Source organism: Bubalus bubalis, chromosome 7 (assembly GCF_019923935.1).
Source record: "Bubalus bubalis isolate 160015118507 breed Murrah chromosome 7, NDDB_SH_1, whole genome shotgun sequence".
Taxonomy (NCBI): domain Eukaryota; kingdom Metazoa; phylum Chordata; class Mammalia; order Artiodactyla; family Bovidae; genus Bubalus; species Bubalus bubalis.
In genome coordinates, this window is record NC_059163.1 from 72,750,527 (window position 1) to 72,767,345 (window position 16,819).

Genomic DNA, 16,819 nt, shown 5'->3' on the forward strand with positions numbered 1-16,819 from the left:
TTCCAGTTCTTTGGCCAACAACCACATAAAAGCACTCCCAAGGGATGTCTTCAGTGATTTAGACTCTTTGATTGAACTGTAAGTAATGAAAATTAAGTTTATGTGTGCTTGTCTTGAAATCCAGTCTTCCCCTATACTGCATTTTGTTGTAATAGATAAAAACCCATGACAAAGCAGCCAACACTGGGAAACAGCATATAGATTGTACTGTGTTTAATTTTGCCATGTTAACTGTGCTTAGTAGCATTAGGCCAGTGGTAATTCGGTATGCTGGGTGATAGGGTCCCCCTTTTGTCCCGTGAGCAATGGTCCCCCTTTTTCCCCATCTGCTTTATTTTCTTGTGTTTTGTCATCCCTTATTGGACAAAGTTTAACGAGATCTTAAAGTATCAATCAGAGAAGGCAATGGCAACCCACTCCAGTACTCTTGCCTGGAAAATCCCATGGGCAGAGGAGCCTGGTGGGCCACAGTCCATGGGGTTGCTAAGAGTTGGAACATGACTGAGCGACTTCACTTTCACTTTTCACTTTCATGCATTGGAGAAGGGAATGGCAACCCACTCCAGTGTTCTTGCCTGGAGAATCCCAGGGACGGGGGAGCCTGGTGGGCTGCCGTCTATGGGGTCGCACAGAATCGGACACGACTGAAGCGACTTAGCAGCAGCAGCAGCAGCAGCAAAGTATCAATTGCATTTGTCAGAGCTATCTTCCTGTAGTGTCTTGTTTGCGTGTAAGGACCTATGCTGGGTGGTGTTCTTCTTTCACCCGTCCCCCATTTCCAGCATGGTGTGGTGACATTTTCAAGACGATTTGCAGAAATAGTGGTGTGTCAACTCTGAGAACTCTCTGTGTGCTATATGGTTAAAATCAAGAACACTAAAGAGTCTTCAATGAAGTCAATGAGAAGTAAAGGACATTGGATGCATTAAATAGAAAATTTTTTTTAATTCCATTTTTGGGGATTTGTTAAATATGTCAGGATATTAAGAATTCTGGAGTTTCATATTACTGCCAAAACATTTCTGACATGTCTATTTCTCTGCATCTGTGTTTGTTTTGTTTTGTTAGAGATTTGAGGGGCAATAAGTTTGAATGTGACTGTAAAGCCAAGTGGTTGTATCTGTGGTTGAAGATGACGAATTCCACTGTTTCTGATGTCCTGTGTATCGGTCCGCCAGAATATCAGGAAAAGAAGCTGAATGACGTGACCAGCTTTGACTATGAATGCACAACTACAGGTATTCAGAACCTCTATCATCAAAGTCTGTTATTTAGAATAATGCTTTCTTTAAAAATACTATCAATAGGGAGTTTGGAAAATGTAGGGATAAAAGTTTTCTATCAAAATTATTTTAGGGGAAATTTAAGCGTTAAAAAAGAAATGAATTGATGTGGCAGGGAAAATATCTCAGCGGTCTGGAAGGATTTTTATTAACTGCACTTACTTTAATTTTGATTCTTTACAACTTCAAATTTCTCTAAAGCTTTTAAGGCAGGAACTGGTGAGTTTGGCATGAGAACATTTTCAAATCAGGCTAGGCTTCATGGAAAGGCAGTGCAGAGATGCCTAAATTACTGTTCTCTTGATTGAATAATATGAAATTTATTGGACACTTAACTAATAAATACCAGAATTACTCTCATAGTTCCATGTAAAATGAGATAACTAAGTAAGTCATACATAACCATGGCAGAGTAGAAACACAAGTTAACAACGAGCTATCAAAAGGAAAAATTCACACTGAGGAAACAAAATGTAAAGAAAGTTTGATTATTTTTTCTATGGCCTGCCTCAAGGTTTCAGTTTATACATTTTTAGGTTAAAAGATAAAATTAAAATACTGTCTCAACTGTCACATCTTGTAGAAAACAGGAGAGTAGCTCCATATGAAAGCTTAGATGGAGTTTCTACAGCTTTTAAAGCCACATTTTAAAGGAGAGCAGATCAAGCCACAGTATGCAACCTGCTTACCAGACTTATAAAAATAAACATTCAGGCTGAGAGTTGATATCTACAAAGCCTCAAGGCATGTCAGTAGGAGCAGCAGGATTGAAAACTCAGAAAATAGTTACAGAAACTCACAAGACAAAAACTCCAAGAACAAAATACCACATTTAAACTCTACTGCTATCCCCCGATCAAATAAACAAACAAAAACTCAGAAGTAAAAATTATTTCCAGATATCTTTGTCAATAAAGGACGCCGACAAGTTCTGTCCTTTTCTGAGAGGAAACTTGAAGTCTTATGGAAATGCCCTTGTCTTTCGTCACTGAACAGGGACTCATTCAGCTGTGTAATTGGCAGGTGCCCTTTAGCCAGCTGAGGCCACTGGGGGTTTATTTATTGTCTTGTAGAGCAGTGCAATAAATCAGAGGTCACGGTCAATGACGTTTGCACCAAAAGGTGGCATTCAAGGCCATGCCGTACGAAATGTGAAACCACAGCTCACTGGGGCTCCTTTCTGCCTCTTCTCATTTTTCTGGAGAGTTTCTAAACCCTACACTGAAGTGAGCAGCTTGTTGTTCTCTTCACACCTGGCCCTAGTGTGTGAAAACTGCCAGTCTCAGGGAGAAATAGCTTGGGCTGTAGAGAGCCTTGGAACTCGGGCATCTGTTCCAGACCTGGCATCTCTGGGGTAGCATGAAGTCCTTAACATATTTTGGGCATTCTCTTATACATATTTCTCTTCCCTAACAAGCTTTTTGCTAAAATTTAGAAAGTTAGCACCCTACCCTAGAAGCAAGGAAATGATGATTCTGCCTTTGTACTTGTTTTATCCCCTTAAGGCTCATGAACAAATAAACTCTGGCTCACAGCATCTTCCATCATGAAAAAATGGTGCCAGCAAGCTGTGACCCACCCCCAAATATAGTCCCTTCCTATTTTCTGGCTCAGATCAAGCCTCATCCTCTGCTGCTTTATTTAGGACTAGGGAGGAAATAGGTGAAGAGGGATGGAAGTTGGAAAGTCAAGTCTGAGATTCATGGTACCGGTATTGCATCCTTACACGAGATTGGGGAAGAAGCATATTTTCTCAGTGCCTTGTTTTCCTCTTAGCTCAGGGTTTTAGGAAGGAGTAAATTCTTTAGGTAGATGTCTCACCTTGTTCTTCCCAGGGAGAGGAACGTATGATTACCATCCTGTTCCTAGCGCAGGGGTGTAATTAACACCACAAAGCCACCCCTGGCTGGTTTCAGCTCTCCAGATTAATCACAGTCCCTCCATAACACTCTGCTTCAAGTCTATTTTTAACCACCTCCAAAATCCCTGTTACCTGCTCATGATTCCCCATGTTAGGTGGATAATTCACTAAATTCCTTAGAGGGAGTGAATTTTGCATCCTAATTGTCCCGTTAGCTTCCCTATTTCAGGGCTGATGAAAATGCAAAGAGAAATAATGCATTAATGTGCAGTTTCTCTCCCCATAGGATCAGCATCATGTATAATTTATTTCCTGCAAGTGCTATAAATAGCTATGTAAAAATCTGTTGATTCCAGTGGGAGCAAGGCCTAAATTGTAAGAGTCCTACTGACATCATGAACTTAATCCGATGTGAATGGAAGTGGCAGGGCTTCTTGCAGAGAAGGCCATTAATACTTTAACACTAGTAAATTGATGTCATATCAATATGTGGATTGTTCGAGATCTTTCCACAATGAATGTGCTTTTGCTGTCTCTGACAAGTAATATAAGAGGGGGATGAGGGAAGATGTTTAAATTCTCCAGGTCCCCTCCTCCATTCACACAAGAACACATCCATCAATCATATTGTTTCACCCGTTTCTTCCCCTTTTTCTTCTCTTTTTTCTTCCTCCTGTTCCTCCTCCCCTTTTCGGTCAGCAGCATCAAAGAGGGAGAAGGAGTCTCCTATTAAGAATTAGATCTATGAGACTTCCTTGGCAGTCCAGTGGTTAAGATTATGCCTTCCAGTGCAAGGGGTGCGGGTTCGATCCCTGGTAGGAGGTTAAAATACCACACACCTTGAGGCCAAAAGACGTAAAACAAAAGCAGTATTGTAACAAATTTAATAAAGATTTAAAAAATGATCCACATTAAAAAAATTATTTTTAAAAGAATTCTATTTATAATTCAAATGATTTAGGAGTCTGCTTTGTCAGCTAGGGTATAGAAAATATTATGAAACCAACGTTTTTGGGGAAATCAATGGAAATAGGGCCATTAGAGTCTAGATTTGTAAAATGCTCTCTATTTTCGGCAGCTCTCTTTCTGGAACTTTTTAAAATAAAAAAATGTAAACTTTTGGGTCTGTGCTTTGAACAGCCTGCATTTTTAAGCTCACGAGTGCTCATATTGCTGGGGATTCAGTGTAGGCAGAAGTCTATGCATACAAGGAGTTGGGGTTATAGCCATCGGGAGTGTTTGTAACCTTGGGCACACTTGGATGAGAAAAGACAAGCGGAGACACTGGAGGAAGTGATAGCCCTCTTGGCTGTAATTCAAAGAACACGGCTGTACTCGCTGAGTACTCTTCTACCTCCAAGAAAGGTAACAGACCATGGCTGCTCCTGTTCCCTTTCCCATTGACCAGCCTGTGAACATGGAAACCTCTTGCAGCCCCCAGAGCACTTTCTGACTTTTACACTGGGACCGCCAGGGCCCACTGGAATGAATCAGGCAAGTTTTCCAATTTTTAGTCTTTGACCAAGCAACGCTGATATTTGGTGGGTCTTGAGAGAGGAGAGGGAGCCTGGAGCCATGCTGGAGCCCTAAGTCTTCACACAGGCAGCTTCTCACTGTCGTTGTGACATGTATAAAACTCCTGAGTGCAGCCACGGCTGGGCACTCACACTTACCAGCTCTCTCCTGTTGGGTCTCTGCAGCACCCTTGTGAGATAGAAGTGGCTCTCACTTTATTCCTGGGGAATCTGAAGCTCTTCCCTGAGTTCCTGGAGCAGTAGGTGCAGGCGGGTTAGGAGCCATCTGTCCCACCTGCCTTGGTGCTTCTGAATGTTTCAGAAGGGGGTTACCTCCTCCATTCCTGCTGCCTGTCCCCACAGATCCTTGGCCACCTTTTGCTGTCAGAGGCAGAGGCAGCCTTCTCTCTGCTTCTCCCCCTTCTCTCTATACCTGCAAGTGTCCTTCGTTCAGGCCCATCCTCTCCCCTGACATCTTCAGAGTAGGCCAGGGTGAGGTCAGCCCTCCCACACTCACCAAGTCAGTAGCTCCTGTCCACTTGCAATGAAATGGGCCCCTCCAAAGAGGTGACACGTATGAACACACACCACATGTAAAGCACTGTTCTACATGAGTATGAATCATAATAAATGACGAGGAAACTGAGGCCAGGAAAGGTTGGGCAACTTCCCTGAGGTCACTCAGCAAAAAAACAGTCATAACTCTGGCATTTTATCTTAGATGCCATTACGATGGATACTTTCCCTGAGAGATAGCCCAGCAGTGGCCAGAACAGTGGAGGGGACTGCCTCGTGTGTGCTGAGTCTGGGGTCAGCATGTCCACCGCATTGCCTAATCTGTCCCTGACACTGCGCTTGAGAGGCAGGTATCATTGTCCCCATACTGCAGATAAGTAAACTGAGGCCTTGTAAAGGGAAGTGCACAGCCTGGGAATTCAAAGGCAGAAGGTGGTTTCAGGTGGTTTGACTGCAGGCACAGTGCTCTTTCCGGTGCCTCACTCTGCCCTTACTCCTCAGCCCTACTTTCTCCTGCCCCTGACTGGCATTGCTCATCCCACCCCTGTCCATGCTTCCCACCTCAACACTGGCTCAGCTGCTCTGCCACTGACCTGCCTCTGGTCCTTCTGCACTGGCCTTCCTTAGTTGTTACCGGGTGTCTGGCCTGTGAATGCCTTTCTCATTTGGCATCTTTGTGAGGCTTCTGAGTCAGTTATTTCTTGAATGGCGGCTATGAGCTTGTGTCATGGAGACCCAGGCCCTTCCTTAGGAAGCCTTTCCAGAGACACATCATGCTGGTTGTGTGTCAGTGGCCAAGAGCACACCCTCTCTGAGCTTCAGCTTCTGGAGCTAAGATTCCTCGAATTTTTCCAAATCTGACCCTGATGTCACTATAGGTAGGTAGGTTTAGTTGCTAAGTTCTGTCTGACTCTTGCAACCCCATGGATTGTAGCCCACCAGGCTCCTCTGTCCGTTGGATTTCCCAAGCAAGAATATTGGAGTGGGTTGCCATTTCCTTTTCCAGGGGATCTTTCTGACCCAGGAATTGAACTCGGGTCTCCCCTTGCAGGCAGACTCTTTACTGACTGAGCTACCAGGATGCCACAAAATTGGAGATTCAATCACCGTGAATGATCACGTGTGAACAATAGTGCCTGATTCTGAGTCCAGTGAGTTAGGACTGGTCCTGTGGATTGGACCCATCAGAACAGGTTTGCAGAGGAGATGGGACTTCAGCAGGCATGGAAAAGGATTGAGAGGGGAAGAGGTGGGCAAAGCCAGGCTTTTCTCATAGGAATGACTTTCCTAAACCAGACATCCACCCTCATTTTATTCTGGGCGCTTTTAGTCTGCCAAGAAGCAGCGAACCCTAAAATATTTCTGGCCAGAGAAATAAACTCTTATGAATGTTTTGGGTTTTTGTTTTTTTTTTCTTCACTAGTTCTCTGGCTACCCCACACACTAACTATTCTTGCATCCAATGGCATGTTAACCCTGTTTCTTGGTGAGACTGTACATTCCTACCAAGATTTCATACAGTGAGTCATTGTAGCTCAGGGGAGCGATACAGATGACGAGTATTGACTTACCACTAAATGGAGGAGCAGAGCGTGTGCTCAAATAGGATGGCTTCTATGCTGCTGGAAAATTTAAGATCTCCTGCAACTGCCCTCTGAGCTGCAGAGCGTTGCCCAGATCCCAGGTACCGCCATACTTAGCACTGTACGAGGCTAGTAATCAGTAAACACACTTAGGTTAACTTCCCCAAACTGTGGGCTTTATAAACCTCTGAGACCTAGTCAGAGAGTTCAGTTTGGTTTCCAAAAGTGCCTTTTTGGGAGTTAACTTTCACTTTTCTTTACTACTGGGACTATTCTGAGTGAGCTAAAAATACAGCATCTCCAAAGGAATTTAACCACAGCATCCCTTCTTCACAGAGTAAATTTCATGGTAATTTCAGGAATGTTACTCTGCAGCATCCTTGCTGTCCTGTCTTTTTGAAAGCCAGGTCTCACCAAATTTGTTTAAAACTTTGAGATACTCTAGCCAAGCTCGTGAGCTATTTATCTCAAGGAAGCTGTGTAAGAAGCTGTGCGTTCAATCTGCTAATCCCGTGCAAGCCAGAACCCTCTGGAATCTCTCAGACTGAAACATGCTGGGATGTGTGGTGTTCTCTCCCACCCTCCCTCCTCCCCAGTCTTCTTTGGAATCAATGAGAGAAAAGATAGAAGGGGTGAGGGTAGCGGTCTGTAATTCTCACAGGAGATCTCATGGAGACTTTTTTTTTTTAAACACACATTCCCAGATTTTGTTGTTCATCAGACTCTGCCCTACCAGTCAGTTTCAGTGGATACGTTCAACTCCAAGAATGACGTGTACGTGGCCATCGCTCAGCCCAGCATGGAGAACTGCATGGTGCTGGAATGGGACCACATCGAAATGAATTTCCGGAGCTACGACAACATTACAGGTGTGTTGTGGCTTTGACTGGATGTACTGACCTCATTTCAGAGTAGTCTAAAACCCGGGAGAGAAGAAATGTTCTTTGTCATCCTGAGAGGGAGCTTGGCTCTCCCGCTTGATTTGATTTGGGAACACTTTCCAGCCTACCCACTTCTCTCCAACTTTTTCTGGATGTGGTGAGTTATGGTGCAAACAGAAAGCTCAGGTGGTGATTCTACTTACTGTTGGTGATCCTTTTGTAAAGGGAGAGGGTGATGGGGGGGCCTGTGGTGGGAAGCACTTTCCTGAAATGGGGAGAAGTCACTTCTAGAATTCCTTGATCTTGAACAGTCATGACAGCCTAAGACTGCACCAGCTTTCTAGCAGCTATATGCATCCTTTGACTTTTGTGATGCTGGTAACTAATATGTTAATACATACACACATGCACACACACAGTCTCATGCACACATGTATGGACACACACACAACACACAGACACACACTCTATAGCTGTTTCTACTGCCCCCTGGCCAGGTCCTGGTGATCACTGCTGTGTTTTAGTGTGTGCATGCTAAGTTGCTTCAGTTGTATCCAACTCTTTGTTACCCTATGGAATATAGCATTCCAGGCTCCACAGTCCATGGGATTCTCCAGGCAAGAATACTGGAGTGGGTTGCCATGCCCTCCTCCAGGGGATCTTCCCAACCCAGAGATCAAACCCAGAGATCTTTTATGCCTCCTGCTTCAGCAGGCAAGTTCCACCTGGGAAGCCCTTCCTTTTAGTAAACACATACAAAATAAGCATAAATGGCTTCCTAAATTCAAACCTTTGGGATAAGACTTGGTGGTTCATTCAGTGCTGTCACTGAATCCCAGTGTCTTAGAGCTACTAAAAATGGACCATCTACTTGCTTTTTAAATAAGTGGATAAAGTCAAAATAATCTTTCAAAGACTTCTGTATTGAAATGCAATCTGATCATAATCCTGACTTTACAAACAGCACCGTTAACTGTGGCCCCATGTGCGGGTTTCCTTCTGTGATTCCTGGTCTGATTGCAGCAGCATCTTGCTGCTGCAGAGGGGGCACGTCCAGGTAGCATTTCAGGGTCCAGAGGCTCCTAGGAACCTCTCAGGCCCAAGGTGGCCTTGCCGCAGGTGCAGGGATGCAGGGAGAGAGACGCTCACCATTGGAGGCAGAGCTGCTAATGAGCCTGATCTGGCGAGAGGGCTGTGAGACGTACATCTCGATGCTCCAAGATGCCATCTGGCCTCCCAGTGCTGAGCCCACATTCCTGGGGAGCAGCCTTACTCACTCCAAGTGCAGACTCAGCACAGGTGAGTGCTGCGGTTCACAGTGCAGCGCACGATGGAGGGAAGCCCAGGCCTCAAGACCCAAGAGCCAGTCCATGTTAGAAGAAAAAGGAGGGTGAGAGAGGGACTCGCTTTGCTACCTGCAAGGTTTTTTGCTTGTGCCTTTTCTCTGACCTGGAAGATCGGCGAGGGCTAAGTGAACCAGCCCCTCTGCCTTCTCTCCTGCCTCCCACTTGAGGAAGTAGGAGCAGAGTGAAGTTGTGCCTTAAAGCAAGGAGTTCTGATGCCAGTGCTTCATGCTGGCCCTGGCTGTGGGCTTACAGGGATCCAGGCACTGGTTAGTCTCACTGGAACTCACAATAGCTATTTGAGGCGTTACTGCAGGTCCCCTGCCCATAGGTAGAGGACAAGCACCATTCGTTCAAAAGAGAGGAGGTGTATAAAGTATAAAGAGCTCAGGGTTTGAAAATCTATGAATGTGGGTTCTACTCCTGACTCCGCTATGCGCTAGGAAGTAGCTGTGGCCTCTGAGCCTCAGCTTTCTCATCTGTGAAATAGGCAGGAGACTTGCCTCACTAGGGTGTGAGGACTGGATAAGTGCAGGCACAGCGCAGGCAGTTCCTAATGCCGACTTCCTTCTCACCTTTATGAATGAAGAGATGGAGGCTCGGGTATGTTGAGCCACTCTGCTGTCACTTCCAAAGCAGAGCCCAGGGTTTGTCACTGCTCAGCCCTCCCTTTCCCTCTCCCGTTTGACCTTGGTAGAAAGCAACAGCATTGCCCTGCATCTGCCCTTCCTACACACTGCATAGGTCACAGCACCAGGTTCTTCAAGCCATTCGTTCATTCATTTGTTCACTCAAAGGTTTCTTAAGCACTTACTCTGAGCCAAGCCCAGTCTAGGTGCGGGGGCCATAGCAGTGAACAAGCCACAGGAAAACCCCCACCCTCAAGGAGTTTGTATTATAATGGTGGAGAGAAAAAGAGGCAAAACAAGGCAAAAAATTGTCATACATACAAAGCATTAGATGGCAGCATGCTAAGAGGGGAAAAGGCTGCAGGGAGGAAAGATTTGAAGTGCTAGGCGTGGAAGGATTGAAATGTTACATAGAGTGTCTGGTAGAGGCTTCATTAAGGAGGCGTCTGAATAAACCTGTGGGACATGAGGGCTTGATGCACATGGACAGCAGGGGTTGGGGGAGGTGGAGAACATTCCAGACAGAGGGAAGAGCAAGTGCAAATGTCCAGAGTCAGGAGGGTATTTTTTCTGTTTGATGAACATGCAGGTGGCTAGTTTGGCTTGGACAGAGTGGTCCAGGGGCCGTTGCAGGAGACAAAGTCAGAGAGGCTAAAGAGCTGCTTCTGAGGGCTTTGCAGGTCCTGCCAAGGACTTGGGTTTTTACCTGAGTCATGGAGGACTGTGCAGGCATCAGCCAGTCTACACGGAAGATTTGGGTGCCTGCTACAGAATGCCAGGTTGCGTGCCGCTGCTGAATGGAGAGTAGTCTATGTGTGGGGAGGGGACAAAAGTGGAATCAGAGAAAGTAGTTGAAGGGCTGTTGCAAGGGTTCAGGCAAGTGACCTGGCAGAGGCCACAGAACTGGTGGGTAGGAAGTGGTGAGGGCAGAGTGGGTGAGGCTAGAGCCAGGACTGGAGCTTGCTGGTTTCCAGGGACTCCTTGGCCTCTCAGGGTTGAAGTCTGAATCTTCCGAGAGGTGGCAGGTGGACACAAAGCCCGCGGCGATCTGCCTTACATCAAGCCCAAGAAATGAGCTACAATAGCTCATTAAGCTTTGTGTTTGTTAAGCTTAGGAACACCAACATGACACTGTTTTTTCATAAATCTGGCTCTGGATCTTTCCAACTGGTGACTTTGGCTGAGTTTTAATGTCCATGAGCCTCTTTCATCTGTAAAATGGTAATTTCATGAATTCCCATTTCATCTGTAAAATGGGATCATAGTGTTGGGCCCATGGGAATTTAACTGGGTAGCTTATATAACACTTAGCATGGAGCCTGGCATATAGTAAATTCTTAACAATTGGGATATCAGTTGAGGATAAAAAATAAACACGTGATTCTCCTTCCTTGCTGCCACCACTAGGGAGATCCACGAGCTTCGGATATTTTACTTTTCTTAATTTACGAAAGCACACAGAATTCATGCATCAGGGTCCCATCACACCTTTCCAAACACATATTGCCAATTTTCTGTCAATGCTTTCTGATCACATCTTACAATTCAGCCACCTCACTTTCTTTTGTTTCTCCCTTTACCTGGATTTCCAGGCTCAAATGCAGCCTCCTACAGGGAGCATTCCTTGATTACCTTATTGGAATGATTTACCTGTTCTCTCTGCTCTCTTAATACATGAATTTCCATTAAACACAAATGACATTCACTGTCACATAATTTTTCACTTAGAGGAAGGCAGCTCATATTTATGTGCTCAGTGATTCATAAATCTTTTCTTCACACAGCCTCATAGTGTGTACTATTGTCTGTATTTTATAGTGAAAAAATCAACAACCAGAAGCAGCTCTCCTTCCCCCATAGACCCTAACTCTTTGACTTCAGTAAAAATGTCTCTACAACTTTCTAAGTGTAGGAATGCCAGGACCAGCAGAGAATGGCCTGAGGGAGGCAGGGGAGAAGGATGGTTACAGAAGCAAGGAGATCAGTCGTTCTTTGGAGGAAGGAGTGTGACTCGCTAGAATTCAGCCTGGTATGAAGAAAAGCTCTGTAGCTCACACAAGCTGGGCATACGACAAGTGGATGAGCCAGGGCACAGCCCTGAACCACTTGCCTTAAACCAGACCAAGGCAAATGCGGGCCGTTCTTCCCTCTCAGGGCCGTGCATGCCTCATTTATCATGTTTGATCACAGGGTGATCCCAGAGTCAGCAAGGGCTGGGCAGGCTTTTCTCCATTCACGCCTGGCAAGTCTGGGGCTCCAAGGAATGGGAGGGACACATGCTTCCTCTTCTGTGGCCCTACTGGGCATCATGCAAAAGGGACATCTGTCTCCTAGTAGGAGAGGGAGACCCAGGGTCATGACTCCCATCCCCAGCTTTGCTCCTTACATCTTCTTCTTTCTACGTATCTTCTCAACTCTCCTGTTTTGGGTTAATTTCGTTTGCTTTTTGATTTCTGTCCACTAAATATGTTGCAGCATCTCTCCTCCTAGATTAAAATACACACACACACACACACACACACACACACAAGATTTCTTATGCTGTTGCAACTCCATTAACTACAACTTCATAAGATACCCCTGGACAGAGGTGTTATGGAGCATCTCCAAGAAAGGAATTCTTTCTGTCTCACACGGCCCCTCTGCTGAGACCCCAGAGCAGGGACCTCCATAGCTAAGGCCTCAGGGAAACAAGGAGCATGCACCTCAATTAGCGTTGGCAGGTGGGAGTCAGAAGTTTCTGAGAAGCGGTTTAGTAGTTTAAACTCAGAAGTCTTAAAAATGTGCACAACATCTGCCCTGCAATCTCTCCACTGCCAGATGGTTTTCAAAAACAGATTTCCCTACAGGGAAACATACTATTTACAATAATGAAAAACTGAAAATAACTGCAATGTCCAGCAGTAGGGGATTAGTTAAGTAAGATGTGGTGTCTCCATGCAATGGAATATTATGTAGTGTTAAAATCCAAGTTGTAGAAGATGCAATAACATGGGAAAATGTTCACAACATAATGGTCAAGGGGAAAAAGTAGCCTATAAAAAGTCTGTGTATACTGTAAGTGCATATCTATTTTTTCCCCATTTCTTTTCTTTTTTAATTTATTTTCTTATTGAAGGATACTTGATTTACAGAATTTTATTGTTTTCTGTCAAACCTCAGCATGAATCAGCCATAGGTGTACATATATCCCCTCCCTTTTGAACCTCCCTCCCATCTCCCTCCCCATCCCACCCTTCTAGATTGATACCGAGCCCCTGTTTAAGTTTCCTGAGCCACACAGCAAATTCCCATTGGCTATCTATTTTACATATGGTAATGTAAGTTTTCATGTTACTCTTGCCCAAGTCTATTTTTAAAAAGCACCTTTGAGTATGTGCAGAGATTGGCAATTAAAGAACTATATCAAGATATTAAGTGTTATTTCAGCATTTTCAGTTCAAGTGATTTTTTAAATTTCCTTCTTTGTGCTTTTTGGTACATTGGTAGTGGAGTGTGGGCTGGAATGAGACTCCCTGGATTTGAGTCTCAGACTCTACCACATGGTATAATAGCTGTGTGACCTTATATAAGTTACTGAACTTTTCTATGCCTTTATAGAATGAGGATCATGTTGATGGTAATAAGAGTACCAGCTTCATAAGACTGTTGTAAGGATTCAGTGGGTATATACTAAGTATATAATAAGCATGTAAAGGACTTAGAATAGTGCCTTTATAAGTGTTATCTATTATTATTTTCAAAATTTGCTTTGATGAACATTAAAAAATTAGTTTTCAACAAAGGAAAGGGACCAGGTTCTTGCTGGGAAGCCAAAGCAATGGAAGAGAAAAGTAAATACCACTGTATAAACCAGTCACCATGTTCCCCCAAAGTTAATACTAAGAATAGAAATTGGGTAATTATCCTTGTAATTTACAGACCAAATTCGCTTTGGTTCAAATTGCTTAGGATATAAGGGGAAAGAAATAACTTTTAATTGAATGACCTACATGGAGGGTGAGTACTGTTTGAGATGTGGATGGTGCTATTGTTCTCTGGCTGGAATGGGAAGACTGGGGAGACTTTGAGGGAGACTCTGGGTGCAGACAGGGAGAGGATGGTGGGAGCTGAGCCAGACAGAGGAGTCATGACTGAAAAGGTTCCCCTTTTCCTGCAAAGTTCTGGTGTGGTGCTGCCGCAGCTGAATCATTCAGATAGTGGCTCATCAGCAGGTATTCCTGCAGCACCTGCTCTGGGCAGTTGCTAAAGAGTCGCCTCTAAGTCCTGATTCCTAGTGTTTTAACCATCAAGAGAAGAAACCCATTTAGTTGCTTCATTCTGACCTGTGGAGCTAGGAATAACATGCAGACAGTTTGTGTCTTAGTGAATTTCCTGAATTATGTACCTGCTTCTAAAGACACCAGAGGCCAAGATGACCAACACTTAACCTATTTCTCTGGAGATACATTTAAACTATTTTTTTAATTGTGGGAAAATATACATAATATAAAATTTACCATCTTAACTATGTTTGTGTGCTGTCCAAGACAAGCATTGATCCCCAGAATTCATCTTGAAAAACTGAAACTCCATGCCTATTAAAATGTAACTCCTCTTTCTCTCCTGCTCTCAGGCCCTGGGTACCACCCTTCTGCTTTCTCTCTCTACTGACTCCTCTAGGGACCTCACATGAGTGGAATCACACACTATTTGCCTTTTTGTGACTGCTTACATCAGTTAGCCTAATGTCTTCAACATTCATCCATCACACCGCATGTGTCAGAATTTCCTTCCTTTTTAAGGTGGTACAGTATTCCATGATGTGTATATACCACACTTTATCTATTAATCCATCAATGGACACTTGGATTGTCTCCACCTTTTCACTATTGTGAATGATGCTTCTGTGAACATGGTGTTCTTCAAGACCCTGCTTTCAATTCTTCGGGTCTAAACCCAGAAGTGGAATTCCTGGATCATATGATAATTCTTTGTTAGGATTTCTGAAAACTGCCATACTTTTTTCCACAATGGCTACATGTCCACAAGAGTACCAGTTTCACGATGGACAAGCACTTTTTAAAATTTACCTAAAGACTTCATTAGTTACCAATTTTTAAATACAAGTTAGATTTACATAATTATTTATCCTTTTCATCCTCTTGATTAAACTCAAAATATTCTGGTTAATATGTTATTATTTAATACAGTTGATTTACCTGAAGAAATTCTTGTTTTATATAGTTTGAAGTGAAGTGAAGTCGCTCAGTCATGTCCGGCTCTTTGCAACCCCTTGAACTACTATATAGTTTAGATTTACATAAACAAATATTTACTCTGTTCATTGTTGTTTGTTATTTCTTTTTTTTTTTTTAATTGAACTACAGTTTGTTTACAATATTGTGTTAGTTTCAGGTATACAGCAAAGTGATTCCATTTTGTATACATATGTATGTATTTCAGATTATTCTCCATTATAGGTTATTTCAAGACAGTGACCATAGTTCCTTGTGCTATACAGTAGGTCTTGTTGTTTATCTATTTTATATACAGTAGTATGTACCTGATAACCCCATACTCCTAATTTATCCCTCCCTGCTTTCCCCTTTGGTAACCATAAGTTTGCTGCCTATGTTTGTGAGCCTGTTTCTGTTTTGTAAATAAGTCTACTTGTATTATTTTTAGACTTCACGTGAAACTGGCATCATATAACATTTGTCCTTCTCTGACTCTGGACAAGAGTTTCTCACAGTGGCTGTCCTAACCCCCCTCTCTCCTCTTCTGGAGCACAGGTCAGTCCATCGTGGGCTGCAAGGCCATCCTCATCGAAGATCAGGTCTTTGTGGTGGTGGCCCAGCTCTTCGGCGGCTCTCACATTTACAGATACGACGAGAGCTGGACCAAGTTTGTCAAATTCCAAGACATAGAAGTCTCTCGCATTTCCAAGCCCAACGACATTGAGCTGTTTCAGATTGAGGATGAGACGTTCTTCGTCATCGCCGACAGCTCCAAAGCTGGTCTGTCGACCGTGTATAAATGGAACAGCAAAGGATTCTACTCGTATCAGTCCCTGCACGAGTGGTTCAGGGACACGGATGCTGAGTTCGTGGATATAGATGGAAAATCACACCTGATCCTGTCCAGCCGCTCCCAGGTCCCCATCATCCTCCAGTGGAATAAGAGCTCGAAGAAGTTTGTCCCCCACAGTGACATCCCCAACATGGAGGACGTGCTGGCTGTGAAGAGCTTCCGCATGCAGAACGCCCTCTACCTGTCCCTCACCCGCTTCATCGGGGACTCCAGGGTCATGAGGTGGAACAGCAAGCAGTTTGTGGAGATCCAGGCTCTACCGTCCCGGGGGGCCATGACCCTGCAGCCCTTTTCTTTTAAAGAGAATCACTACCTGGCCCTGGGGAGCGACTACACGTTCTCCCAGATATACCAGTGGGATAAAGAGAAGCAGCTCTTCAAAAAATTTAAGGAGATTTATGTGCAGGCGCCTCGTTCCTTCACAGCTGTCTCCACTGACAGGAGAGATTTCTTTTTCGCATCCAGTTTCAAAGGGAAAACAAAGATTTTTGAACACATAGTTGTCGACTTAAGTTTGTGAGGGTGTGATTGGTGCAGTTAAAAGACACGTAGCTTTAGCTCTTACGTGAGAGAACTGAGGGGGTGGGGGGTGGGGTGGGAAAGAAGCCAGGTTCACATCTCCGAAACTGAAAATGCACTAGGGAAATAGTTAGAAGTCTGCAAACTTTTAGAACTCATATTTTAATCAGGGATTGCATTTATTGGCTAACTGCATGACACGTCCATTCTCCCACTTAAAAAGACATTCTAAAGCCTATAATTACTGAGAAAAGAGTACAGCATTAACTCTTACCATCTAGGGACGTAATAAGCTTTTTTTTTTTCTTCTTTTTAATGAGGAAGGAGAAAACTCAATAAGTTGGGACCGCTCTTATAATGAAATAAAAACAAACAAACAAAAAAGACCAAACACACTTTGGGCCCTTCTCATTCCATTGTAGCAGTCTATTGGGTAAGAACGCTTAAAGTCAGAGACAGCTGAAAAGATTTGCTGATGATCAGTTTAAAATCTGATAACAACTCAGCAGTGCTATTTTGAGCCTTTCCAGTTTCCTGAATCCCCCCTAATAGCAGAGCCTTGATTATTTCATTGGTTCCTATAGATGGATCTTCATCATGGGTGTGTTAACAAAATAA

At 44.0% G+C, this 16,819-nt stretch overlaps 1 protein-coding gene across 1 annotated transcript in view; it reads left to right on the forward strand.

The window, feature by feature from the left end:
• LGI2 (leucine rich repeat LGI family member 2) overlaps positions 1–16,596 on the forward strand; it is a 28,655-nt gene extending 12,059 nt beyond the window's left edge. Inside the window, exons 5-8 of the mRNA XM_006041992.4 lie at positions 7–78; positions 1,069–1,238; positions 7,462–7,626; positions 15,385–16,596. Coding sequence (XP_006042054.1) covers positions 7–78; positions 1,069–1,238; positions 7,462–7,626; positions 15,385–16,202 — 1,225 coding nt within the window. The 3' untranslated portion in view covers positions 16,203–16,596. The remainder of the gene's footprint in view (positions 1–6; positions 79–1,068; positions 1,239–7,461; positions 7,627–15,384) is intronic.
• Positions 16,597–16,819: the final 223 nt, after the last annotated feature.